This window comes from Pleuronectes platessa, chromosome 11, assembly GCF_947347685.1.
Source record: "Pleuronectes platessa chromosome 11, fPlePla1.1, whole genome shotgun sequence".
NCBI classification, from domain to species: Eukaryota; Metazoa; Chordata; class Actinopteri; order Pleuronectiformes; family Pleuronectidae; genus Pleuronectes; species Pleuronectes platessa.
In genome coordinates, this window is record NC_070636.1 from 8,903,817 (window position 1) to 8,928,329 (window position 24,513).

The 24,513-nt window shown below is 42.6% G+C and overlaps 1 protein-coding gene across 8 annotated transcripts in view; it reads left to right on the forward strand.

The window, feature by feature from the left end:
* Positions 1–24,513, forward strand: part of syne1b (spectrin repeat containing, nuclear envelope 1b) — a 71,682-nt gene that overhangs the window by 13,148 nt on the left and 34,021 nt on the right. For 6 of the 8 annotated variants that reach the window (XM_053434907.1, XM_053434910.1, XM_053434911.1 and 3 more), the window contains exons 6-67: positions 82–174; positions 422–600; positions 715–911; positions 1,574–1,683; positions 2,612–2,719; positions 2,819–2,956; positions 3,439–3,603; positions 3,705–3,817; positions 3,988–4,156; positions 4,252–4,348; positions 4,459–4,479; positions 4,801–5,003; positions 5,167–5,331; positions 5,435–5,587; positions 5,734–5,877; positions 6,186–6,353; positions 6,555–6,713; positions 6,793–6,957; positions 7,258–7,392; positions 7,603–7,761; positions 8,081–8,289; positions 8,505–8,613; positions 8,903–9,067; positions 9,152–9,319; positions 9,425–9,601; positions 10,634–10,774; positions 10,888–11,048; positions 11,278–11,428; positions 11,932–12,159; positions 12,243–12,341; positions 12,533–12,720; positions 12,888–13,011; positions 13,142–13,308; positions 13,560–13,713; positions 13,814–14,439; positions 14,565–14,744; positions 14,839–14,989; positions 15,095–15,253; positions 15,530–15,712; positions 15,802–15,903; positions 16,035–16,238; positions 16,339–16,546; positions 16,789–16,901; positions 17,004–17,209; positions 17,295–17,444; positions 17,559–17,850; positions 17,941–18,113; positions 18,232–18,541; positions 18,904–19,068; positions 19,195–19,551; positions 19,680–19,816; positions 19,898–20,075; positions 20,169–20,351; positions 20,458–20,601; positions 21,902–22,066; positions 22,158–22,330; positions 22,481–22,634; positions 22,835–22,978; positions 23,127–23,291; positions 23,426–23,743; positions 23,901–24,056; positions 24,249–24,419. In XM_053434907.1, the coding sequence (XP_053290882.1) occupies positions 82–174; positions 422–600; positions 715–911; positions 1,574–1,683; positions 2,612–2,719; positions 2,819–2,956; positions 3,439–3,603; positions 3,705–3,817; positions 3,988–4,156; positions 4,252–4,348; positions 4,459–4,479; positions 4,801–5,003; positions 5,167–5,331; positions 5,435–5,587; positions 5,734–5,877; positions 6,186–6,353; positions 6,555–6,713; positions 6,793–6,957; positions 7,258–7,392; positions 7,603–7,761; positions 8,081–8,289; positions 8,505–8,613; positions 8,903–9,067; positions 9,152–9,319; positions 9,425–9,601; positions 10,634–10,774; positions 10,888–11,048; positions 11,278–11,428; positions 11,932–12,159; positions 12,243–12,341; positions 12,533–12,720; positions 12,888–13,011; positions 13,142–13,308; positions 13,560–13,713; positions 13,814–14,439; positions 14,565–14,744; positions 14,839–14,989; positions 15,095–15,253; positions 15,530–15,712; positions 15,802–15,903; positions 16,035–16,238; positions 16,339–16,546; positions 16,789–16,901; positions 17,004–17,209; positions 17,295–17,444; positions 17,559–17,850; positions 17,941–18,113; positions 18,232–18,541; positions 18,904–19,068; positions 19,195–19,551; positions 19,680–19,816; positions 19,898–20,075; positions 20,169–20,351; positions 20,458–20,601; positions 21,902–22,066; positions 22,158–22,330; positions 22,481–22,634; positions 22,835–22,978; positions 23,127–23,291; positions 23,426–23,743; positions 23,901–24,056; positions 24,249–24,419 (10,749 nt within the window). The remainder of the gene's footprint in view (positions 1–81; positions 175–421; positions 601–714; positions 912–1,573; positions 1,684–2,611; positions 2,720–2,818; positions 2,957–3,438; positions 3,604–3,704; positions 3,818–3,987; positions 4,157–4,251; positions 4,349–4,458; positions 4,480–4,800; positions 5,004–5,166; positions 5,332–5,434; positions 5,588–5,733; positions 5,878–6,185; positions 6,354–6,554; positions 6,714–6,792; positions 6,958–7,257; positions 7,393–7,602; positions 7,762–8,080; positions 8,290–8,504; positions 8,614–8,902; positions 9,068–9,151; positions 9,320–9,424; positions 9,602–10,633; positions 10,775–10,887; positions 11,049–11,277; positions 11,429–11,931; positions 12,160–12,242; positions 12,342–12,532; positions 12,721–12,887; positions 13,012–13,141; positions 13,309–13,559; positions 13,714–13,813; positions 14,440–14,564; positions 14,745–14,838; positions 14,990–15,094; positions 15,254–15,529; positions 15,713–15,801; positions 15,904–16,034; positions 16,239–16,338; positions 16,547–16,788; positions 16,902–17,003; positions 17,210–17,294; positions 17,445–17,558; positions 17,851–17,940; positions 18,114–18,231; positions 18,542–18,903; positions 19,069–19,194; positions 19,552–19,679; positions 19,817–19,897; positions 20,076–20,168; positions 20,352–20,457; positions 20,602–21,901; positions 22,067–22,157; positions 22,331–22,480; positions 22,635–22,834; positions 22,979–23,126; positions 23,292–23,425; positions 23,744–23,900; positions 24,057–24,248; positions 24,420–24,513) is intronic. The other 2 variants (XM_053434909.1, XM_053434914.1) reach the window with 1 other exon arrangement.

Sequence of the window (24,513 nt, forward strand, 5' to 3'; positions counted from 1 at the left end):
AATTTGGAAAAACGTTCTCACTCCCACGCTGTGCCTTCATTTCCAGAATAATCCTCTGCATGTTTCTTTTCCCCCTTTCAGATCAAACTTGTTAATATTCATGCCACTGACATCGCAGATGGACGACCATCAATTGTCCTTGGGTTGATATGGACCATTATCCTCTACTTCCAGGTACAACATCAACTGATTGAGTTTAATATCCGGGCTCCCTCCAAGATGAGTTGATGCTTATAAATAACCAATGCACATCAAAAACTGCAAGACCAAATATGTTTGTCTCAACATTGAAACGCAGTGTCAATCGTCAATCGGGTTGTGCCAGAAAACACAGATATACAAATTGATGCAAGTCATTTTTTGTTTCATGTTGCCATGGTCACAGTGCAATCTCCTTTCTTTCCTCTCCTCTCTCTTTTAGATTGAGGAGTTAACCAGCAACCTGCCAGCCCTTCAGGCACTTTCCAACAGCAACTCCTCTGTGGAGAGTTTAACCAGCTCTGAAACAGGAAGCCCTCCCATGAAGCGAAAAGTGACCCATAAGTTTCAGGGCAATGCCAAGAAGGCCCTGCTTGGATGGGTGCAGAGCACGTCTGCCAAGTATGTCACTTTTGACTTGATGTTTAACGATATTAGTGTAGATACAAGTATCTAAATATGATATTGAAACGAACTAGCAACTACAATGCAGCTGACAATTTGATGTCATTTCAGGCATCATGGAATTCAGGTGAAGGACTTTGGGCCCAGCTGGCGAGATGGTGTTGCTTTCCAGTCGGTTATACATGCCATCAGGCCTGACCTGGTGGACATGGAGGTTGTGCGGAGGAGAAGCAACAGGGAGAATTTGGAAGACGCCTTTGCACTCGCTGAAAATGAGCTGGGTATTCCCCGTCTGCTGGATCCAGAAGGTGACCTTCACCTCTCCTGCTTTTTGCATTAAATACATCAGGGATACACACTGTTCAGGCAGAATAGTAGTGAATACGTGTTATTAAATAGGTGAGCGTTTTTAAACTTTTGTATTTCCAAGTTAACAGTGTTTTAGACATAACAGCAGCAGTTATTAACTGGATTGTACCAGTCTATTTTTAAGTGAACTTTCTCTCTCCTTTCAATCCATTCTATAAGAACGGTTTGACAAAATGTGAGCTGAAAAGATCAGTGACACTCTCCAGAGGATTAGACTTCTCTGTGTACACATGTCTGAGTGTTAGTCAGTGGGTGTGAGGCAGCCTGCAGTGGCTCTGCAGTCCTGTCTTCTCCAGCAGAGTCGTGATGCTTTATTGCATAAAGAGCTGCACTGAAATGGTTTCTAGAAACTTTAGGTCAGTGGTGGAGATGAAACCATAAAATAATGTATAATTGTCTGTCAGGCTGGCTGGGATTTATCCACCTGAGGTCACATGGTGCTTATTTGTCATACTAACTTAATGCTTAATGTAACTGCTTTGTCATACATAAGTCATTATATAAAGTCAAAAGTTTAAAAGGTTTTTGGATGCCTGAAACACATTTTATTTATATATTCAGATCATCCAGTGCATCATTTAATGTTTGTGTTGTTCTGTAGATGTTGATGTAGACAAGCCGGATGATAAATCCATTATGACGTACGTGGCTCAGTTCCTCAAGCATTACCCGAACCCGCACCACTCTGAGACTGACGGGCAGCAGGATGAGGTATCTTGTTTAAAACATGTGATCCTGTATACTCATTTCACATTAGGCCATGATACATTGGGCAATTTTGGGGGAAAATACCATAATTCGCACTAAATGCTGTTTCAGAATTTATTTTCTAGTATTTATCTTGTATTTTAAAACTGTTATCATAATTGTATATCTGCTTTACATCCACGTTTCCCTAAAAATTGCAGTGTATCATCATTTGCAGAGATGCTCAAATCAAGAGTATATTCTTATAGAAAACTCCTGCTCAGCTTGATTGTTGCCTGCTATTCTTCATCCTCGTCATTTAATCACACAAGCTCAAATTAATTAAATTAACTAAAGAATGAACACAGCAGTAACATAATCATCGGCCTTTTGTTTTCCATTATCACAGACTTTTTTAATTTCCCATCTACTTGTTTTTTGTTCACATTAAGCTGCTTCTTCGCTCAATTCCAACCTTTGCACTGTCAGTACCTGTGCTCAAGGTGAGAGATCAGGCCATGGTGCTGCATGCTTTCAGTTTGGAGTGTGATCCCACCACCTTCGCCTTTATCCCATCTCCCATCAGTTGCTTTTTGTGTTTGCTGCTCTAATGCCTCTCGTCTGGTGTGTTTCAATCTCCTTGTGTGCCTTTGCTGCTTTCCCGGGATAGTTTGGTCCACAAGATATAGAACAAATGCTTGAGGTATGTTTCACTAAAACTGACAGATGGTACTTTTAATGTCTGTACCCCCTTTAGTTCTTCCTCAACTTGTAACACTAATCAGCACTAATATGTAGAGGTCGACCTTCTGTGGAATCTGTTAAAATCTAATCTTTAACTGTGTGTTTCTGGAATGTTGGTTTGGTTTGAGTTTCTCAAAATATATTTGCATGCTGATGATATAAAAAAAAGATAGAAGTCAGATTGTTTCTCTGACTCCGATTGGGACAGAGAGAGGAGCGGAAGATGCTGCGAGAGCTGAAGGTGTTTTTAGACCAGCTGGAACGAGACGTGCTTCGTGCCCAGGGAGCAGAGGGAAACCTCACCGACAAGTATCATGTGAGTCAGACTTGTAAAAAGGCAAAGTGCACCGTGTTATATTCTGCTTTAAAACATTTATCAACTCTTACCGCTTGTGTGTCTACTTTTGATTTGCAGGCATTTAAGAGCTTCCGTGTACAGTACGAAATGAAGAAGAAGCAGACAGATCCACTGCTGCAGCCGGTCCACAGGGACGGCAAGCTGTCTGTGGACCAAGCTCTGGTCAAACAGGCCTGGGACCGTGTGTCTGCCAGGGTAATTGTGCTGCATGCTTCTGTGTAGCATAAATAATTTATAACAAAGCCACAGCGAAAAGCAGAAGTAATTAAGATAATTAATCATTTTTAAAATTAAACAAAACCTGAGGATTAATAATTGATAATTCTGTTATTTATTTGTCATTGTGCTTCTCTTGGCTAAAATGATGGCAATGCAAACATTGAAACGTGTCATAATGAGCTCGGATTCTTCTATTTATTCACTGCCAATGGAAGTTCAGTGGAGTGCAAGCTTTTATACAAGAGTTTTTTTTGTGGGGAGGAGACGGGGAACAGAGGAGGTTTTGTTCAGTGCACTGCCTGCTCCTCTGGACGTCCTCAGCTTGAATGGACTCACACAAAAATCTCCTTCATAGCCGGATTGCTTGTGAACACGTGGAAGTGTTTTGATCGTTTCAGCATCTTCTGTGGTGGGATCGTGCTTTGCTAGAGAGGGTTTTTAACGCATGTCAATTGCAGCTGCTGGACTGGCATATCCATCTGGACAAGTCCCTGCCTGGTCCTCTGGGGGTGATCGGGGCCTGGCTTCACAGGGCAGAAATGGCTCTGAGAGAGGACTTTCCCATCCAACATGCACATGAGGAGACGGCCAATGCTCTTCACAGAAAACTGGAACAGCATAAGGTAACATGCCATTAAAATTCACTGTATTTTTTTTGGTTAAATACAAGTGCAGTGTAAAGGAAAGCCAGCGTGAACATGATTTTATGTTTCACATTTTGCAGGAAGTGTTAAAGAACTTGGAATCCCACAGACAAACCTTCCAGCAGATCCATAGAGACAGAGCAGTGAATGGAGTTCCTGTCCCACCTGAACAGATCCAAGACATAGCTGAAAGGTGTGATACTTATTTTATTACAGCTATTTTCTGTATTACTACTTCATTTTCAAATGGTTTTATCTAATTATTGCTTATGAATAAACACCCACTTGATTTTCAGTTATTATTAGGCCAAAAGTTTGTATCGATAAAATGAAGTGATGATCGATCATTTGTTTGATTTCCAGGTTTAACTTTGTGTCCACATCATCACATGCTCACTTGATTAAATTGGAATTCTGGGAAATAAAGTATCGGCTGATGTCATTTCTCGTCCTGGCTGAATCAAAGCTCAAGTCCTGGATCATTAAATATGGCCGCCGAGACTCGGTTGAGCTCCTGTTGCAAAGCTACCTTGTAAGTTGAAATAAATGGCACTGTAGTAGAAGGATTTCACTTTCACTGACTTTATTAAACCAATTTATCTGAATTTTTTTCAATTTTAATTCCAGAATTTCATTGAAGGCCACAGGTTCTTTGAGCAGTATGAGGTATTCTCCTCAGCCCTCAAGCAAGCTGCAGAGATTTACGTGAAGTCTGACAGTTCAAGTAAGACCCTTTACTGTTTTAATTCAGTTTGTCTATTACCTATGTATATTATACAGATATATTTATTTTGGCTCAAGATAAACAGTCTTATCATCAATTTCATGTTACAGGGTCTAAGACCTGTAACAGAGGTAAGTCCAAAAACAGTTTGACGATCCCTAACCTTGCCTGTCTCCTGACCTACTCATCTTGAACATGTTGTCCTGCACTTAACATTTTAACCCCTGGCACAGAATAATTCTAGTCTTGCAATATGCATGAAAAATAACAGTAATCTAACATTGATTGAAATGCTATTTTGGCATGATGGATGCGACCTAATACAAAGCCGGATCAACCAAATGGCTAAATTATCAACATATATTATTTGAATGCTGTTTGAATGCACAGTTGATTCCCTTATTGGTTTGAATTAAACTGAACTAGTTCCATATTTAAACTTTGATTTTCAGTTGATGAAGCAGAAGGGGTAAGTAAATTCCTCAGCGAAGCCTCGGCTCAGTGGAAGAACCTGGCTCTGGAGGTGCGGAGCGTTCGCAGCATGCTGGAGGAGGTGATCTCGAACTGGGAGAAGTATAGTGGTACAGTGGCAGCTTTGCAAGCCTGGCTGGAGGATGCTGAGCAGATGCTCAACCATTCAGAGAATGCCAAGCGCGTACGTACTGATGCTCCTGATGATAGAGAGTGTTTTTCATAAACTAAAGCTTTTATTTGTGTTCCTAACATGTGTGAGAAAAACTTCTATCATGCCCACACATACTCTGCCATGATTGGCTGGACGACGTAAATCTAAACAGCTGTGTTATTTCTCCTTTTAGGATTTCTTCAGAAACCTCTCTCACTGGATCCAGCAGCATATGGACATGAATGATGCTGGGAACTTTCTGATTGAGACTTGCGATGACACAGTTTCACGAGATCTCAAACAGCAGCTTCTTCTTCTGAATGGGAGATGGAGGGAGCTCTTCGTCAAAGTTAAACATGTAAATGCAATGTGCCTTTAAACAACCGATACAAAGTGGAAAAAGTTATTATTTTTAAATATCAAATTCATCAATACGCTGTTTTCCTCTGTTTCGCTGTCAGTTTGCAAGAGCGGATGAAGTGGATAAGTTGAGGCAAGACTACCAAGATGGTATTAATACCTTAAAGGTTTTCATGGATGCGACTGAGGAGAAGATGACTGCTCCAATCCAAGTATCTTTCCTGAACGTCAGAGCCTTTGTTCAAGATGTTGAAGTAAGCAATTCATATATATATGCAGTTTTCAGTTTATAAGTCTAAAAAGGTATAATACAACAGTGCTGCAATATGGCCTACCTTCATGAGGGCTGGTATTGGTATTTAATATGTAATATCAAACTGTGTGTCACAACCCCCCGCAGGAGATCAAGCACAAAGTGCCAGCTATGGAAGCGGCCTGTAAGGCGGCAAGCCGGACGGCTCAGCTGTTGACCAAAGACACTCCACAGGAGGAGGTTTCACAGATGATGGCCGTGATGAGCTCGGTCAAAGAGCAGCTGAGCAAGGTGTGTGCATGTCATTCTAAAGTGTGCCATTCAATTTGTTGTTGAGCCAAACTACATATTTGCTGTATTATAACTTTTACATTTGCAAATTATATTCAAATGATTGTTTGAAGCACAAACAAAAGATTGTGAATATGCAGTAAAAACACATTGTTTTGATTCAGTCAAAATTTCCAAGGGTGCAGTATTTTCATTCCACAGTAATTCTTTTATTTCATGACTTTAAACCCAAAGTTATTGATATAGGATCAGAACAACGAATGGGTCCCCCTGTACTTCACTTTAATCAGCATGTTGTCTTCCGTCAGGTGAGGGAGAGGATCTTGCCGCTGCTGAGGGAGTCTCAGTCTTTATTACCTCAACTGGAAGAAATGGAGAAGAACATTACAGGTTTCTACCAGGCCCTGGAGAAAGCCAGTCATATCACCAGCACCGCCGACTCTGAGGGGCCAGTAGACTTTAAACAGAATTGCAAGGTAACTGAACTAAGACTTTCAACATGGTGCCAACCATGACATGATTTTTACTGAATGACTTTTAGATACATGGAAAAAGAAATTGGATAAAATACCAAACGTCAAGTATTTTTGATATGTCATGTTTTAGACTCGAAAGTGAAGCCTTGGGATATGAACTGTTATGCTGGCTAAGACTTTGCTTGTCATTGAATTCTGCAGGAGCTGGTGACCTTCACGCATAGCTGTAAGAAGTGTCTGACAGTGATAGAGAGGAATCACCAGACTATCCAGAAAATAATGAGCAGCAGCAAAACCCTGCAGCATATGAACATGAGTCTTCTGCAAAAACGAGTAGCTGACCTGCAGGCTTCCTCACAGGTAAGAAACGGGCCTATTCTAATTTGATGCAATCTTTATAATCGGTAAAGCTTTTAAAAATAACATGTTGTGCGTTTAGACCATGATAAAGGAATCTACAGAGTGGCGGAAGCATGAGGAGGCAAACAGCAGCCTCATGAAGAGGTTTGATGAGTCACGGCTCGAGCTGGAGAAGGTTCTTAAAATGGCCCAGAACTGTTTGACAGAGGGAGGCAACCCGGAGGAGTTGCTCAAGAAACACACAGTAAGTATATGTCCAAGACAAGGCACTACCCATATTATACTGTACTTTATAGACGAGGGCACTTAATCACTCTAAAGTCCTTTATGCATGTGGATGCATCAAGTGAACAGATAAAGAACAGGATATGTATAGTTACCTATATCAATCTTCTGTCTTCTCAAAAAGGCTCAATTCTATACACAGCCCACAATTTGTATCTGTACAGCATGGAGCACACTTTAAATACACAATTCCATATGTAAGATGGAAACAGATGATAAGTGAAATGTGAAAATGTGAGAACTTGATGTGTTTTTGCAGGAATACTTTGGTCAGCTGGACCAGCGAGTGTTGAATACTTTCCTCAAGGCTTGTGATGAGCTGACAGATATTTTGCCAGAGCAGGAGCAGCAGTCGCTGCAGGAAACCGTCAGGAAGCTGCACAAGCACTGGAAGGTTTGTGTGATGAATAGTCACAGAGAAAACTGCTCTAAAACACTGATGTAGTTTGAACCTTTTTCCTTCGTAATGTTGATGCTAATGCATTCATACAGTACATATGTAAAAGTCATCCTTTTTTAACTGATGAAAATAAAGCTATATTATTATTAAACTCTCTAATCTTGCTCAAAACTGAATCATCATATTTGTATTTGCTCTCTGCAGGATATCCAGACAGATGCCCCTTTTCACATCCTGCACCTGAAAGTGGAGGTGGAGAGGAGCAAGCTGACGTTGTTGCTGCAGGAGTCCCAGGCGGAGGTGACGAGGGAGAACCGCCACCTCGCCAGCATGGGCAGCGAGAGGCTCATCAAGGAGCACAGGGTGAGCACAGAGCACTTTGCTGGCCGGGTTCCACTTATTGATTAACTCAGTATGAAACAGTTCAATGCAAATTCACTGCTCTGGAAAGATGAACTTCTTACAAAAGATCTGAGTCTCTATCCGTGTCAAGGAAATACTGTCCTGCAGTGTTTAATCAAATTCTGGTTTAAAATTTAATATTGTATTATTTATTATTTATTGTCACATCATAAAAGACACATGAACGTATATATATTTTTCACTATATAAAAAGCTCTGGGACAGTTGCTAAAATCCACTGTGTTCACTTTTACTGAAAGATAAAACCTTTTTTTCTCAGGCCTTCTTCAGGGAAAAGGGCCCTCAATCCATCTGCGAGAAAAGGCTGCAGCTGATGGAGGAACTTTGTCAAAAGCTCCCTGAGAGTGACCCTGCTCACCAGACCCTGGAAACAGCGAGAAAGGATTTCTCTGAGGTCCAAGAGGAAATTGAGAACACCCTTCAGAAGATAATGCAGCACCCAGATAAATGGAAGGAGTACAACGCAAGGTGCAGTCTTATAGTGCAGTCACAAGATTTGTAAGATTTGTTGTTGTAATAATAGATGAATGTGTTGAGCATTCCCACACACTGCTGAACATTAATTACATCCCAAAGTAACCATGAAACCAACAGTTGTGATGAGGAGCACGTTTTTAGTGATAATGTTTTTAATAAACAGAATTTTGTAGGAGTAGAAATTTAAATGATTTATTTTCCTGTAGATACGCTGAATTCTCCTGCTGGCTGATATCTAAAGAAAGTCAACTGAGGCTGCTGAGAAACCGAGCTAATGACCCTAGAAACTACAGCCAGGTGAAGGCTACCATCATGGTGAGTTCACGTTTTTACTTCCTTAATTATCTTCTATATTTTCAATAGTTGACAGATTTAAGCATCTGTTGTTCTCTTTTAACTACATATTTAATGTGAAGCACCCTGATTTTGTATGAAAAGTGCCATATATATAAAGTGTATTGTTATTATTATTGTTACTAGACCAAATCTATCCATTGACTGTCTCCTTCTCGCCTCCTCTGTGATGTCTGTACTGTAACAACACATTGTGTCGGATGACGTTTTTCACCGCATGGCCCGTAACACTCTCTGTTATCGTGTGCAGGAGCTGAGAAATGATGCAGAGCTACAGGAAGGGAATCTTGGCTGGCTGAAAGCTCGTATGGCCATACTCATCGAAATCTGTGCTGACACCGAGGCCCAGCGGCAAGGAAGCGCTCTGCGCAAGCTCTCTACGGACTTTAAGGGTCTTCTTGCTTCTCTGTTCGAGGTAAGTGATTCTTTTTTAACTTGTTTTATTAAGGTGGCATCGTAGTTGCTTCACTGTATTTTTCTTGTGTGTGATATCTTCCAGGCTGAGAAGATGGTGCTGGCTGTGGGGGACTGTGTTCAGTTCAGAGAAGAAGTTCAAACGACTCTGGATGACCTTGTTCAGGGGCAGAAAGAGGCTCAGGCTGACGTCACCAAAATACTGGACAGTCCAACTGTTAGAGAAGCTCAACAACTGCTACTGGTTCACCAGGTACTGCTCACAAAAAGTGATATAAGAAAATCATTTCTATTTTAAAGAATTTTAAAGACTGAGTTTACAATGTAAATTTATTTCAAAGTGTCCCTCTTCCCACAGCAATTGTTGAAACGCCTAAAGCTGAAGAGGAAGGATGTCCAGCAGCTGATCACCAGGGGACAGCAGCTCCAGGCCGAGGAGGGTCTGGGAGAGACCCTGCAGCAGGACCTGCAGAGTTTGGAGAACACACTCAGCAAAATGGAGCAGACCATGGATTCTCAGGAGCAAAGCCTTGAGGTGAGGCGAAGTCACGTGACTCAGGAAGCTTTTGTTACAAAACATTACACAGGGGACTAAAGCTGAATAATAACCTGCACCAGTATAGTTGATCTCGTGTGAATTAATTAACAGTTGCCTTATTAATTAAATACATAACCTCTAGTTTCCCTTAAAGGTATATGCAATGTCAACAGTAAGAATTAGTTTTTCACATTAGACAAAACTATTGTTATATGTTATCTATAATTTCTGATTGTCATATGTACATGTATGTACATTATCTGCTATGTAAAGGTTTTAATAGGCTTCCTTTCATTTATGGGCTGTATCCTCTTATGTATGTTTTGATGCTGTTTGTATCTTTCAATATATATAACCTCAACATGTTACAAATACATGAATAATAGGAAACTAAACATTTGTGGCCAGAAAAGGAGAAGAGAGGGATTCATGCAGCAGCTTCTGCAGCTGCAACATCTGTGGGGAATGTCCTGAATAGAGGATAAAGAAGTCTGATTGATGTTTTCTGCTGGAGGGACTTGCTTTCTGAGGCATTTCAGTGCCTTTAGAAGATAGTGATGCAGCGATTCAGTGGATCATGCTCCTGGTGGTGCTTTCATAGAGCAGTGGGGGTTGGGAGTCTTGAAATGGAAACTTTGTGTGCTGGGGAGGATGCATTATTGGTCGAGGTAAAAGATCCTCTGTAATGTGCAGACCAGTGAATTTCCTGACTCCCTCAGTTGCAGAATGGCTGATATCCAGTGGGCTGAGATGCAGAATAATAGCTTAGTCAATATGCTGACTCATCACCCCTGCTGATAAAGCCAAAGAGAGAAGTGTCATCTGTAAACATAATGATGTGATTTGAACAGGGATCGTAGTGCGGCCAAGTGTCAGTGTGCTCTGTTGTTGGTGAAAGTGATCAAGGATTTCTGCTATTCGTTGATACTGGTTTTCTTGCTCTGACGTTCATTGTTTTTAAGAGCAGTTTGAAGTGTTATAAATCATTTTGGTCTGACATCACTGATTTTGGGCCATTGTCCTCCTCAGGTCACATTAGCAGCCTGGCAGGAGTTTGACAGTCAGCAGGAGGCGGTGCATAAGTTTGTCAACAAGGCCCGCTCAACAACGGAGAAAGACCTGAACTTCAGCAGTCCAGAGAGCCTGGCTGTCGAACTCGACCAGGCCAGGGTGAGTTTTTAGGTTTACTCCTGGACATACATCCTTTACTTTACATTTAAAATTGTACCTATACTAGTATAGATAAATGGAGATTATTAATAATATGTCTTTCTTTTTAACAGGTGCTGTTGAAGCAGTGTGAAGCAGAGGCCTTGCACATGAACACGCTGCTGAAGAGATCGACAGAAATTCAACTTGGTCCCAAAAATAAGACTCTTCTTTTACAGCAAGCCCGATCGCTCAGTGAGCAAGTGGACACAGTGGAGGCTGGGCTCAAAAAAGAGTAAGAGGATTCAAGTCAAAAAGCTGAAACTTCAGATAATATTTGCAGATACTTTAATTCTGTAAATCATACCACAGGCATATTTGAAAGTCAGCCGAGAGTATTTCTTGTGTGTTAGCTTACCTTACATAATCTCAAGGACCCTGGTGTAGTAAAACCAATTATCTGGAATGCAGAGGTTTATTTGCAGCTCTTAATGGAGTTTATAATTTCTCCTCTTGTGCTCCAGCGTCAGGACTCTGGAGGAGATGAAGACTCAGTGGGATCAGTTTGGAGCTGGTTTTGAAACATTTTCATTGTGGATATCTGAGAAGGAAAAGCAGCTGGATGCCCTGAAATCTTCTACTCAGCCACTTGAGCAACAGATCAACACAGTAAAGGTAAAGTATTATGTATTATGGAGTGAAACCTCTCTTTTGTCCTAACTGTAATCTTGTGGCTGCCTGTAGGCATCAGCCAAAAGACCCAGAACACTACTGTTAAAATCAATAAGGTCTTCTTAAGGAGCCAATAGAGGCCTTCAGACACTGACCCCTGCATCGGATGAGGATGGTTTGTTTTTGACTCAGCAGTTTTAGTGCCGACTGCCTCAAGCTTTCTCAGTGCTGTGCTATTTGGATGAGCAGCAGCTGTAAAGTACGCCAGTAAGAAGCATTATTCAGTTAAACACACAACAAGACTATGTTTTAACTTATTTTGGTAGCTGATGAATTTTTACACTGATCTACGTAGCCTGCTCCTTATGTCACCTGATGGATATCTGACCTGAACTGTCATATGTATAAAGCTTTTATAGTCACCGACCTATTATGGCTCCCCCATGCCCTACATAATTAATATTTCACCTCCTGCAATTGCATAATATATACATCTGCACATCCAGGCTGTCTGTGCCGAGCTCCAGGGCCGAGCAGAGGTCCTTTCTCAGCTGGAAGCAGATTCCCAGGCGTTGGCCCAGTTTGTGTCTTCGGGGGAGGCAGCTCGCATCAAGGCCCGTCTGACCCAAATTGGCAGGTACTGGGAGGAGCTTAGGGAGAGTGTACAGCAGCATGATGGACAGCTGGAGGAAAACTCCTCCCACCAGCAGAAGTTTAAAACAAGCCTCAATAAGGTGAGTAGGCGAAGTGATGCTGATGCAGTATGTTATTTAGAAAAGAATGTGAACCTTCATTTGTGATCCTTACTGTCTCCTAGGTCCAAGCTTCTCTATCTGAACTACATGTGAAACTGGAGCAACCTATGAAATCCTGCACCTCCTCATCAGAGACCTACAAAGCTCTTCAAAACCACATGGTATTCAGTTGTCTCTACTTTTCTTTTAACAAAACAACACTCTGCTTCTGAGATAACAATCCTTTCCACCTTTAGCAATTCATAGCTGTGTTTTTTTTTTAAATCCTGAAGCACTGACAGGTGTTCTTTGCCAGTCCTCCAGCTCACAGTTTGTTAAGTGTGGGTCACTGTCTTTTACAATTGTTCCCTAGGATGTCTGTCAGTGTCTGGAGGGGCTGAAGGGAGCTTTGCTGTCCCTGTCAGCTGGTGCTCGAAGACTCAGTGACAAAGAGCAGGCAGAGAGGACTGTGACAGAGCTGAACACCAGCTATGACAAAAATGTGCAGGAGGCAAAGGATAAACAGAGCACTCTGGAGAACCTGCTTTCTCTTTGGCAAAAGTAAGAGCTGTTGACTCAACTCTTCACTAAGGAGGTTGAAAGAATGATAATAAAAGCATTACTGTTTGGACCAATGGATTAACCTGGACAGCCAATCTGCTACATGTTTAATGAAGCCATTAAATGTCTACTCTTTGACTATGAGTGTTTCTATCGATGTTTTTCAGGTACGAGAAACAACGGTCAAACTTTGTTTCCTGCTTGGAGAGAAGTGAATCTACATCCAAGCCAGAGAGCCCATACCTGTCAGCGGATAAATCCAAACTCCACTCAGAGCTACAAGATTTGCAGGTGAAACACATAACTTCACAAACTGACGTTGTTCTACTAAACATATCTAAAACCAGCCTTTAAAAATGTATTGTGCATTCATTGTTCAAAATTATGAATAAATCAATAGTTTTCCTTTTTTTTCTTGGAGGTCTTGCACTCTGAGGTCCAGTCCCTTGAGCTGACTCATGTTGAGTTAGTATCTGTGGGGACCTCGTTGTTTCCCACTGCACCTGAAGAGCGGGTGAAGCAGCTGAAAGACGAGCTGGAGGCTCTGCAGTGGAGACGACATGTTCAAAATGAAGCCCTGCCTCAAAGGTACAGCAAGATACTTTATCTGTTAATGGAAATCATCACAGGTTAAACATGCTTCTGCTGTCTACGTATCAAGAGTAACACATTTCATATGAAATTAAAATAAATGATGGAGTAGATTGTTGACTGTGCAACATAATAGATAAATAGAACGAGATGGGCTGTATTTATCGCATCACTTTAAGGGAAAACCCATCTTTATAAACATCTCAGTATAAATACTGATTCCACTGTGCTGCAATTTTCTCCCACAGAGTCAAGGAGCTTCAGAACCATCTCTCTCTGGTGGAGCAGTTTGACCAGGCCCTGCTTAAATTCTCCCAATGGAGTGAGACCATGCTCTCAAACCTGCACTCAACCTCTCAAATCAACATTGGCAACCTGCAGTCTCCTACCGCACAAATAAAGGTACAATATATGCAGAGTTCGTTTTTTATTTTAACTTAAGTCCATATAAAGTTTGTGTGGAGATGAATAGAACAGCATTTGATTGTCTTGTGGTTGACAGGAAACCCAGGGGGCCTTACAGAAACAGTCCAGTGTGAGACAGAGCTTGGAGCAGCAGACTGAGAAGCTCTGTCAGTTCTGTGAGCCTGGTGATGCACAGCAGCTCCGCAGCAGAGCAGAAAGCTGCCTGCAGCCCTACCTGGAAGCCCGGCACGTAGCCGAGCTGCAGTTAGAGTGTCTGGAAAGGCTTGAGGCTTTTCTGCAGACCCACGGTGTGGTTTCAGGGATGCTGCGGGGCCTGCGACAGACTGTGGAGAGTGCTGGGAGCTGGGATCGCGGAAGAGTAGAGGAGCTCCAGCAGGAACTGGCCTCCATTGTCCCAGATATCGGCCAGCTTGAGACACAGGCCGTCAATCTGGACAGTAGTCTCTGTAAAAGCCATCTCCACATCGGTGCAGACGAGGGGTCTCGGAGGTCATGTCGTATGCTGGCGGACTCACTCAGTGCTGAGCTGGATACAGTGAGGAACCTGCTCGGTACGAAACAGAGTGAGGCAGAGGCTCTCGGGGCTCTGTGGACCTCTTTTAGGCAGAGGAAAGAGCAGCTCCTGAAAGCTGTGGAGGACATTGAAGAAAAAGCAGATCACCAGAGCTTCAGAGAGCCAAGCCTGCATGCTCTGCAGCAGAGGTAAAGCAATATAATGTCAATCATATAATCCTCTGGAGCTCTTACCATTTTTAGTATGACAAAATATGCATGAGTTCATACAAAAAATGTTCAGAGCAGAATTATATTATGTGTATGTTTTTCAGGCTGAGGTTCTTCAATCAGCTGGAGGATGAGCTGCAGTCTCACCAGCATGAGGAGCAGTGGCTGAGGGACAAGGGAAACCAGCTGGCCCAGAGAGATGCAGAGTTTGCCGGGGAGGTGCTGAGGGAAATCAGCTTGCTGGAGAACACGTGGGAGGACACCAAGAAGCTCATCACAGAGAGGTGGGTTTACCTTTTAACACTCCAAAGGGCCTGCTAGCATGTTTGTTTACATATAAACTTGAATTGGGAATATTCTTCTCTCTACCTTCAACAGACAGGAGCAATGCAATGTTATTGTAGAGCTCATGAGAGAATACCAAACCCACAAAACCTCCATCAGTGCTATCATTGAGAGCACTGAGCCTCTGGTTGACATAAGCTCTGTTCTGAAGGACCACGAGGAAACCAAGAGGTCACTAAGCAAGGTCAGAAATAATGTCAAATATATATTTTATCAGTATATTTGAGGAAGTGACTAATCCGAGATTTCTTGAAATGTTTGTGTTCATTACACTTGGCTCTACTTCTAGCACGAGGCAGTGAAGACAGAGATGAACAGTAAACAACATGAACTGGACCAGTTTTCCAGCAAAGGAAAACAACTAGTGATTGAGCTGAAGAAGATCCCAGACTGTGACTCTGAGCTGATGAAAAAGGACATGGAGAAGCTTGTGGATCAGTGGTTGGATGTAAGACAATCACGATGTGCTGATATGATGTGTCACATTTTGCCAGGTTTATCCTTTAACTCGTATCCTATGAAATTGTCATGTTGCCTCATACATTCACACCAAATGTTGGAAAAAATGTTTGAAACTCAAAAGTTCAAATGACCACGCGTCTGTCCACACCACATGTCATAGCCCTGTGTGGTCAGAGGTGCAATAAACTTTTGCTTTTTGCTAATATGCTAAACATTTGCTGTAACACAGAGTAAGAATTTGTGACTTAAATCCTCTCCTCAGGTGTCTGAGAAAATAGAAGACAACATTGATCGCCTGAAACGGAGTTTGTCTCTGTGGGATGAAGTGCGCAAAATCAGCGAAGATATTGAGAGCTGGACAAGCAGCTGCGGGATTGAACTGAACGAAAGCCTGAACAACCTCAACGACAGTCAGAAGTTGATGGAAAGACTCTCAATGTTACAGGTATGATTTCAGATTTGATACTAGAACCTCAGTGCATCTTATCTTAGAGACCACTTACAAGACTGAACATGTTTTTTCAACTTCCACAGGCGGAAATGGGTGAGAAGGAGCAGAAACTTGAAACGCTGGCAAGCAAAGTGTCAGAGCTGAAGAAGTCAAGTCAAAGCCAAGAGACTCCTGCTAAATTACAGGTATTGATTATTAAAATAATCATATTATTTGTTGTAAAGGCATATACATTATATTACAGTAGATACAACATTACACTCAGTGACCATAATGCATATGAGTAACCCACAAAACTTTCACTCTACTTCTTCAGGTGCTAGAGAATGACCTGCGGAAGAAGATCAGCACTGTTCAGAAGCTGCATGAGCAGGCCCGAGGAAACCTCATGGACTTCAGTTTCCAGAGGAAACAGTTAGAGGACTACATCTCCCAGATGTCTGCATGGCTGAAAAGTATGGAGGATTCTCTGGTTTCTTCTCCTGCTGGCTCAGATCCTGAGGACATCTGCAGAGTGAAGGTACATTGTTACTCATAATCAGACCTGCTTTTCTTATAAATGTCAGAGATGAGAATTGAACGATGCAGATAAACTCATAATTTTTTGTATGCTTTTGAAGGACCTCCAGAAAGAACTGCAAAATCAGCAGGGGAGCATTGACTCCACCAGAGAGAGCCTCAATACCCTGTGCAGAAAATATCCCTCCGAAGAACTGGCTGGTCTGGGTTCAGCACTCACTGATCTCATCAAGACTTATGAGTCTGTGAACCAGCTTTCTGCCAGAACGCTGGCATCACTGCAGAACTGTCTTCAGCAGCAGTTCAATGGTGAGAAATCTGAAAAACATATGAAGAAGATGCATAATTTGAAGTAGTAATTTGATGTGAAATGGTGTTTTATTTTATTCTACAATATTTCACAAGTAGCATCTGGCTTGATATTCCTTTTCTCATCTTAGATTTTTAATGGGATGACATGTGATGAGTGTACATTTATTTGTTCTCTATGCAAGAAAAAACTTGCTTCTGTTTGAGTCTACAAAACATTTTATTTTTACTTTGCTCCTCAGACCTGGTTCAGGAGTTTCATCGCTGGCTGTCAGAGCAGAGGGAGATAGTGAAAGAATGCTCTGACCGATCTGGAGACACTCAAATCGTGGAACGCAAACTACAGAAACTAAAGGTAAAGCTAGTTGCCTAGATGCTCCATTGGAATAGCTGGAGTTCACTACTTGAAATCATAAAAGACCATTCAAAGCTAAAAGTGATTTGGATTATTTGTCAGGGCGCCATGGATCGTGTGGAGGAGGGTGAGGTACGTCTTACACAGGTCTGTGAGGAAGGAGAGAAGCTCCTGCTCCATCTTCCCAAAGCCAGTGCTGGGCAGGTCCAGCAGAACCTTTCCTCCATCCAGCAGGACTGGGACAGCTTTGTGGAGCAGTGCAGACAGAACCAACAGATCCTGGAGGACAGTGCTTCCCTCATGAAGGGGTAAAACATTCGCACATGGACCAGTTCTGTAAAACGCTTTGTTAACCCTCCGTTTTCTAAATATGATATTTTCAAATCCGTGTAGATTTGAGGGTCGCCTTAAGAAACTGAGGTGGTGGTTGGAACATATGGAAAAGAGGATGACCACGGATTTGATGGAAGCCAAGCAGCATGGTCCTGAAAAAGCTGTTCTCGAGCAAGTGGAGGAATATCAGCAGGAGGTGCTCAAAGAAAGGTGCTTCTACTTTGTGTGTTTGCTAAGAAATTAAAATAGGCCTCTTATGATTAAGTCTGATTTCCCTGTCCATTCATCAAACCAAATTTAAAGATCTGACTTCTTTCCATTCAGGGATTCATTTGAGCGCTTATGTCAGGAGGGCCAGGCATTAAACGAAGGTGGGCGAGGTGACGGTAGTGAGACGAGGGTGTCAGCTCAGCTGCAGTCACAGCACCAGGCCTTGCTGAGGCGTGTGAGAGAGCGGTTACGCAGCTGCCAGCTCACTCTACAGGAGCAACAAGCCTTTGAAGAGACGCTGCAGGCGACCTGGAACTGGCTTAACGGGGTCCAGGAGCGCCTGGCTTCACTGAACAGCACAGTTGGCAATAAAGAGACTCTGGAGAAAAGGCTTGGTCTTGTACAGGTCAGTGAATAATGTATTGAGACATTAAAACTCTGAAATGTTAGTTTTCTTCCTCTATTTGCTGTAAAAAACATTTTTCTGTAAATGCAGGATATCCTACTAATGAAAGGTGAAGGTGAGGTGAAGCTCAACATGACAGTAGGAAAAGGAGAACAGGTACTGAAGCACAACAGAATGGAGGGACAGGAGGCCATTTGTTCACAACTCCAGAGCCTGAAGGATGCCTGGGCCAATATGTTGATGACTTCAATGAGCTGCCACAGGTAGGACATGTTTCTTCTTCTGGTTTCCTGAAATCTGTTATGGGAAGGGGACTATTTACAGTGACAGCAGAGTTCATCCAGAGTAATATGTTTAATATGATCTTATCATTGTCTGCAGTCGTCTGGAGTGGACCGTGGCCCAGTGGACCAGCTTTCAGGACAATAAGGGCCAGCTGCAGCAGTGGATGGAGTCAGTAGAGCAGGAGGTCGGCATGACTCTGCCTCAGCAGCCTGGCCTCAAAGAGAAGTCCGCTTTGCTCGAACGCCTCAGAGCCATCCAGGCTGATGTGGACGCTCACGCCGGAGCACTGTCACGCCTAACCGACAAAGCGGTGGAGATGCACGAGAAAACTGGAGACCAGACCTTTGGACCAGAGTCGAGGGCAGAGCTCAACGCACATTTCGCTGATATCGCAGCTGTTGTCAAGGTGATCTAGATACAGGCATAAATTAATTTGCAAATACCTGCTGAACCCCATGATTAATTAAGGGAAAACAGGACCAGGCGCAAGAATCTGCAGATGGGAGACATTAAAGAACGCCCTCACGGGGCAGATACTTAGTGTTGTGGGGCAGTTTTGTGGCAAATTGGAATAAGTTGCCCTAATAAGAGACAGTTTTATTAAACAACCTGGGCCATTATATTAAAAAGTCAAATGAATGCTCTAAAATATAAAGGTTACAAACTTCCATCAATCTTGCTCAAATGCAATTTTTACTCATTTATAAATAAACAGTACCTCATTCTTATCCAGTACTTAGTGTTTATGTCTTTTCTTTGTCACCAAAGGGTAAAGTGCAGTCCATGCAAAACGTTTTGTCTGAGCATGAGCAGTATCTCGATGCTGTGAGAGACTTCAATGACTGGCTCGTCTCGGCTAAAGAGGAACTGCAGCGCTGGTCGGACCTGTCAGGAAACTCAGTCTCTGTTAAAAGAAAGCTCTCCAAGGTGCAGGTAAGAAACTTTGAGCGATTCTCCTCTGAAAAATCATCTGTTTGGAGCGGCTCCATTAAAAAGAAAAACAAACAAAAAACCTGCTTTTGAGATAGCACTTTTCAGAACTCATTTTTCCCTTTCCAGGAGTTGCTCGACTCCAAGCAGCGCGGCAGAGAGAGGCTGAACCGGGTTCAAAGATGTGGGGCGGTGGCGAGAGATCACACTGGCTCAGGGGGTTACGAGGCTATGGAGCGAGAGGAAGCAGCCCTGTTGTCTTCATGGGAACAGTGGGAGCGTGGAGCGCTGCAGACACGGGCCAGTCTGGAGACCGCCCTCTCCCAGATAGCCAGTTCTGAACAAGAGTTCAAAAGCCTGTCGGCACAGCTGGAGCAGGACCTGCAGGACTTCAGCCGTCAGCTGAAAGAATGGCGTCTACGGTTGGCCAGTGTAGAGGGAACGAATGATGGAGAAGAGGCTGTTAAACGGTGGCAGATGGCGAAGGTAGGTCTCTGCTTTATTTAGCTACAATAGTAAGACAAGAGTTAGTGGGATTGAACTAGAAAATATGTTTGTGTTATTACATTTTCTTGTGGTCGCTCATCACTTCATGTGATCTGCTTTCCATCCAGGACACTTTGGAGGAACTTGTCAAAGCTGAGCCAGTGTCTGATAGTCTGAAGACTCTGCTCAATGATTTATGCCGGTTCTCCAGAGATATGGGAGCTCAGTCTGAGAGAGTGTCTGCTCTCATTAAGGAATACAACAGGTGAGAGCCCTTAATTCATTAATAATAATAATTTCTGTATGAAGACAATATAACTTATTTTCCCTTCTGTCTTGTTCCAAGTCTGAGTCTCTTAGCGTCCAGGGAGTGCCAGAACAAAGAGAAGCTGCTGGACCAAGGTTTCCGTTCAGCCTTCAGAGAGTTCCAGCAGTGGTTGGTCAATGCCAAAATCAATACGGCCAAATGCTTCGACGTGCCTCAAAATCTCAACGAGGCCGCATCGAGCTTGCAGAAGATTCAGGTAAAGAACTCAACGACCTGAAACCGACTTACACTCACTTCTGTTTTTTTACTGCATGTTTGAGGTTCCTCGTCCACCTCTCTCTCTTCTCAGGAATTTCTAGGTGACAGAGAGCTGGGTCAGTCAAAGCTGAATGCTGTTGTTGTGAACTCTGAGCTCATCTCGAGCATCGCAGGAAAAGACAAAGTTGATGCAGTCCGGGCCAAAATGAACACTGCCAGAGAGGACTGGAAAAACATGATGTCTAACCTGCACAACAGAGAAGCGAACCTACAAGTAAGCAACTGAACACGTTGGGCCATATTGCCATTCCAATTATAAAAGCCTGCAGTGTCTTAATATATGATCAACCTAACCATGTATATTGTCTGGTGTGTTTCAGAACCTTTTGTCTCAGATGAAGGACTTTGAGGCCTGTGCTGAGCCCCTTCAGGACTGTCTGAATGCTACAGACCTGGCTGTTCAGGAGAGCAGCACCAGGCTTCACGATCTCACAGCCAAGAAGTCAGAGCTTCACAAGCTACAGGTAAAAAGGTCCAAACTCCACTGGTCTTCAAAACGCTCCTCATGTTTAAAACAGACATGTGCAGAAACCATTCAAACCATCAATCAACCATTCCATTCCAAATCCCTTCTACACCTTCTGTTACTGTGTTTTAGCCTCGGAAGCACTGCTAAGAACTATTGCTAACTGCCAGTAGCTTGCTGTGCCATCTTTCTGCTGCTTTTTTGCTATTCTCATGTCTTCCTAATCCAGTTCATTATTTAGAAATTGTCTACCAGATATTTCCAGGGTCCTTGATTGCACGTCATGACCGCCGACAGTAACACCACGCCAAATATTCCATTCTCTTTTCTTTTCGCTATGTTGCCATCGCTAACCCCACAGTCTGTTTCTGACGTCGACTGTCTTATATCTCTGTGTGTGCTTGCTTGCCTCTTTGATAACCTGCTTGTGCTCTTCCAGTCTGCGCTTGAGGAGTTAGCCTCTCACGAGGTTCAGCTGAACAGGCTGAAAGAGAAGGCCCAGCTGCTGTGGGATGAACAGGCGGCCGGCAAGGGTTTTGTGCACCGTGTCTCGCAACTCTCTGCTCAGTACCTAGCTTTAACCAACCTGACCAAGGTACAGTAATGCCTTCCACTCTGCCTGTGCACTGGGGCTTTTCTAGGGGTAGAGCTGGAGAGGAGACAGAGGCACTAGACTGGATTGAGCTCTGATTTATCATTGTTTTAGGATGGAGAACAGCAAAGGTACTAACTCAACATAATTCAAAATAGGGCCCAATCGATGTGGCCTTCTTGTTGCCAAAGCTGATAATGATATTAGGGAGTAAAACATTTCTGATACCGATATATCAGTCGATATCTATTCAATGAGGCAACGATATCTAAGATGTCAGTATCAAGCACTTATGACAAAGAAATTCATGATAAACTTTATTTTAAATAACTATAATTAAGAAAAACACAAATACAACCAAATAATTGGGTATAATCTAAACACAAATTCAAATTTCTTCTGTATTGTTTTTTCTGTAAAATGGTTTTCATATTTGCACATTCTGGCAAATACATCTGTAAAAGCCTCATATCGGCTGATTTTTATTGGACATCGGATAAGTCAGTTGGGCTTTAATTATAAATTCATGTCTTTCTTTTGTTACTGTAAGTCTTACACATTTGAAACAAGAAAAACTGTTGCATTACAAGAAAACTGTTTGTCTCTTATAAATTATGACGGTAGTCTGTGCAGTCATCAGGGTTGAGCCTACTGTGAATTCCATGCTTAAAAATCCATTGTGATAATGCTTGGATTATGTTTGCAGGAGAAGGCGTCTAGGATCGATCGAATAGTCACTGAGCACCAGCTCTTCTCTCAGGGGCTAAAGGAGCTTCAGAACTGGGTGTCGGACACCAGCCACATGCTGCAGACTTACTGTGCCCCCACTGCTGACAAAAACGTTCTTGATAGCAGGATGATCAAGCTGGAGGTAGAACAATCTGGCGTTTTCAAATTTTTGATGAGTCATCACCATTAATAACTGGTTTATGTTTCTGATAAACCTGTGATTGCTGCACCAGGCCTTGCTGACCGCTCGTCAGGAAAAGGAGATCCAGCTGAAGATGCTGATCACAAGAGGAGAGTCCGTTCAGAGGAACACGTCAGCTGAGGGAGTTCCTGTCGTCCAAAAACAAATACAGGAGCTAAAAGACTCCTGGGATGCTCTGCTCTCCGCTTCGATTCAATGCAAAAGGTTTGTTGTCTACAACAAGTTAAACACTTGATCTGTCTTTCAAATATCCTTGTGGTAGCTTTATAGCTAGTGTCCACAAAATATTATTTATTGTAACAAATGATTGTATCATTGTCTGACCTTGCCGTACTGCACTTTTTACATTGACAGTCAGCTGGAAGGCTCCCTGTCTCAGTGGACCAGTTATCAGGAGGACGTACGACAGTTTGTGGCCTGGGTTGAACGTGTGGACGAGAGTCTTGACCCCACTGATAAACAGTGTCCAGAGATGAGAGACAAAACCACTAATCTGAGCAGATCCAAGGTACTGTAATCTTCTGTTTTATGTATTATTTTCTAAGACATAAGTACGAGTTTTGTAGTCTTTTTGATACTGAATATACTTGAATTTCATTCCCTAATATTTACAAGTGATACAGATGAGTTGTGAGGGTTTATGAAATCTTAATTTGAAATGATTCACAGTTGCTTGATGAAGTTACTCAACCTTTCCTGCTCTTTTAGTTGCTGCATGAAGAAGTTCTGAGCCACAGCAGCCTCCTGGACACAATCACTGCAAAGAGTGCCGGTATTGCTGAGAACTATGTAGCTCAACTGGAGCTCCAAGATCTTCAAGAGCGCTATAACACCATTAAAGACAATGCCATGGTAACAAAGCAGATCTTAATTTAAACACAGTATTTTCTGATTGTTTACATTTCTAAAACTCTTTATATATACTGTTTACATACCTGTGCTAAAGCATTTACAAAATATTACTGTTACAATTGAATCATTATCCTCACCTTATCCTCAGAGGGCAGTAGGCAAAGCAGAGGAGCTGGTGAAATCCCACCAGGAGTATCAGCGGGGCCTCCGTGCGTTCGAGGACTGGCTGGAAGAGGAACAAGAGAAGCTTGGCTGCTACACACAGCTGGAGGGGGATGTTGATATGCTGGAGGAGACTCTACAGAAGCTGCAGGTTTGAAAACGATCAGTGTAGGAATGTTGTAAATTATTCTTATATTCGAATATTTTTCTATTGCCTGTGCATGGACTGCAAAACTGCTCTACATAATAATATATATAATAATACTTTAACTTGTGTTACTCCAGGAACTGCAGCTGCACTGTACAGAGGGCCAGGCTCTGCTGAACACAATACTGGTGAGTCGAGAACTGGTCATTCCTTTGGGACTCCCTCAGACTGAAGACCGAGCGCTAGAGACCCTGCAGCAGGAGTGGAGGTTGTACCAAGGCCGGCTGGCCGACACCCGGTCTCAGCTCAACAGTGCTCTGGCCAAACTGCGGCAGATGGAACAGAAGTTCCATCATCTTGACAGCTGGTTAAAGGTCATGGAGACCAAAGCACAACTGCGTAGCCATCGGAGATCCGACCTCACCACTAAAGATGCTCAGCTCCAGCTGATAAAGGTTTGTGTTTAAACATTGTTCAAATCTCCATAATTATGTTCATTTTGCATTTTTATCATCCAGTTCCCCAAATTTTCAATGATGTTGCATGACATTTTCTCGAAAGTATAGAACATAATGAATTTAATTGTCTCATGAATGATGCTTATGTCATCAGAGCTGGCAAGAGGAGGTGCTGGTTTATCAAGAGGAGATGGAGGGCCTCAGTCTTCTGGCTCAGCAGGTTCTTGATGAAACTCACATAAGCAGCCGGATCAGCACCAGAGCCACTCAGATCACAGCCCGCTACCATGCTCTACTTCTGCATTTACTGGTAAGGTCTCCTTGAACAAAGCACACAGTATGACAGTAACACACAGCTGTGTATATTGAGTATACCTGTACAATAGTTGAATACATGCTTGTTGATATGTTTGTTTCGGCTTCTTTAATAATATAGAAATGGTCTCTACTGTTTAAAATCTTTTATTAAATCTTTGCTTTATCCTCTACCTCTGTTTTGCAGGAGATGATCAAACAGCTGCATAAGGAAGTGTCTTGCATTGAAGAGGCACAGTGTGTTTTCAGAACGTTCTCAGACTGGCTCAGCACAGCTCAGAACAACTTTAGCACTGTGGCTATAAGTGTTGATGTAGTGGACCGATTCGCCATGGAGAGAAAGATGAAGAAACTAGAGGTACACTCACATGACTTTGGTATATTATTATCTAACCATTTCTAGTGCTAGACTCCTGGATCTTATAAATGACTAAAGCTTAATACAAGCCTAT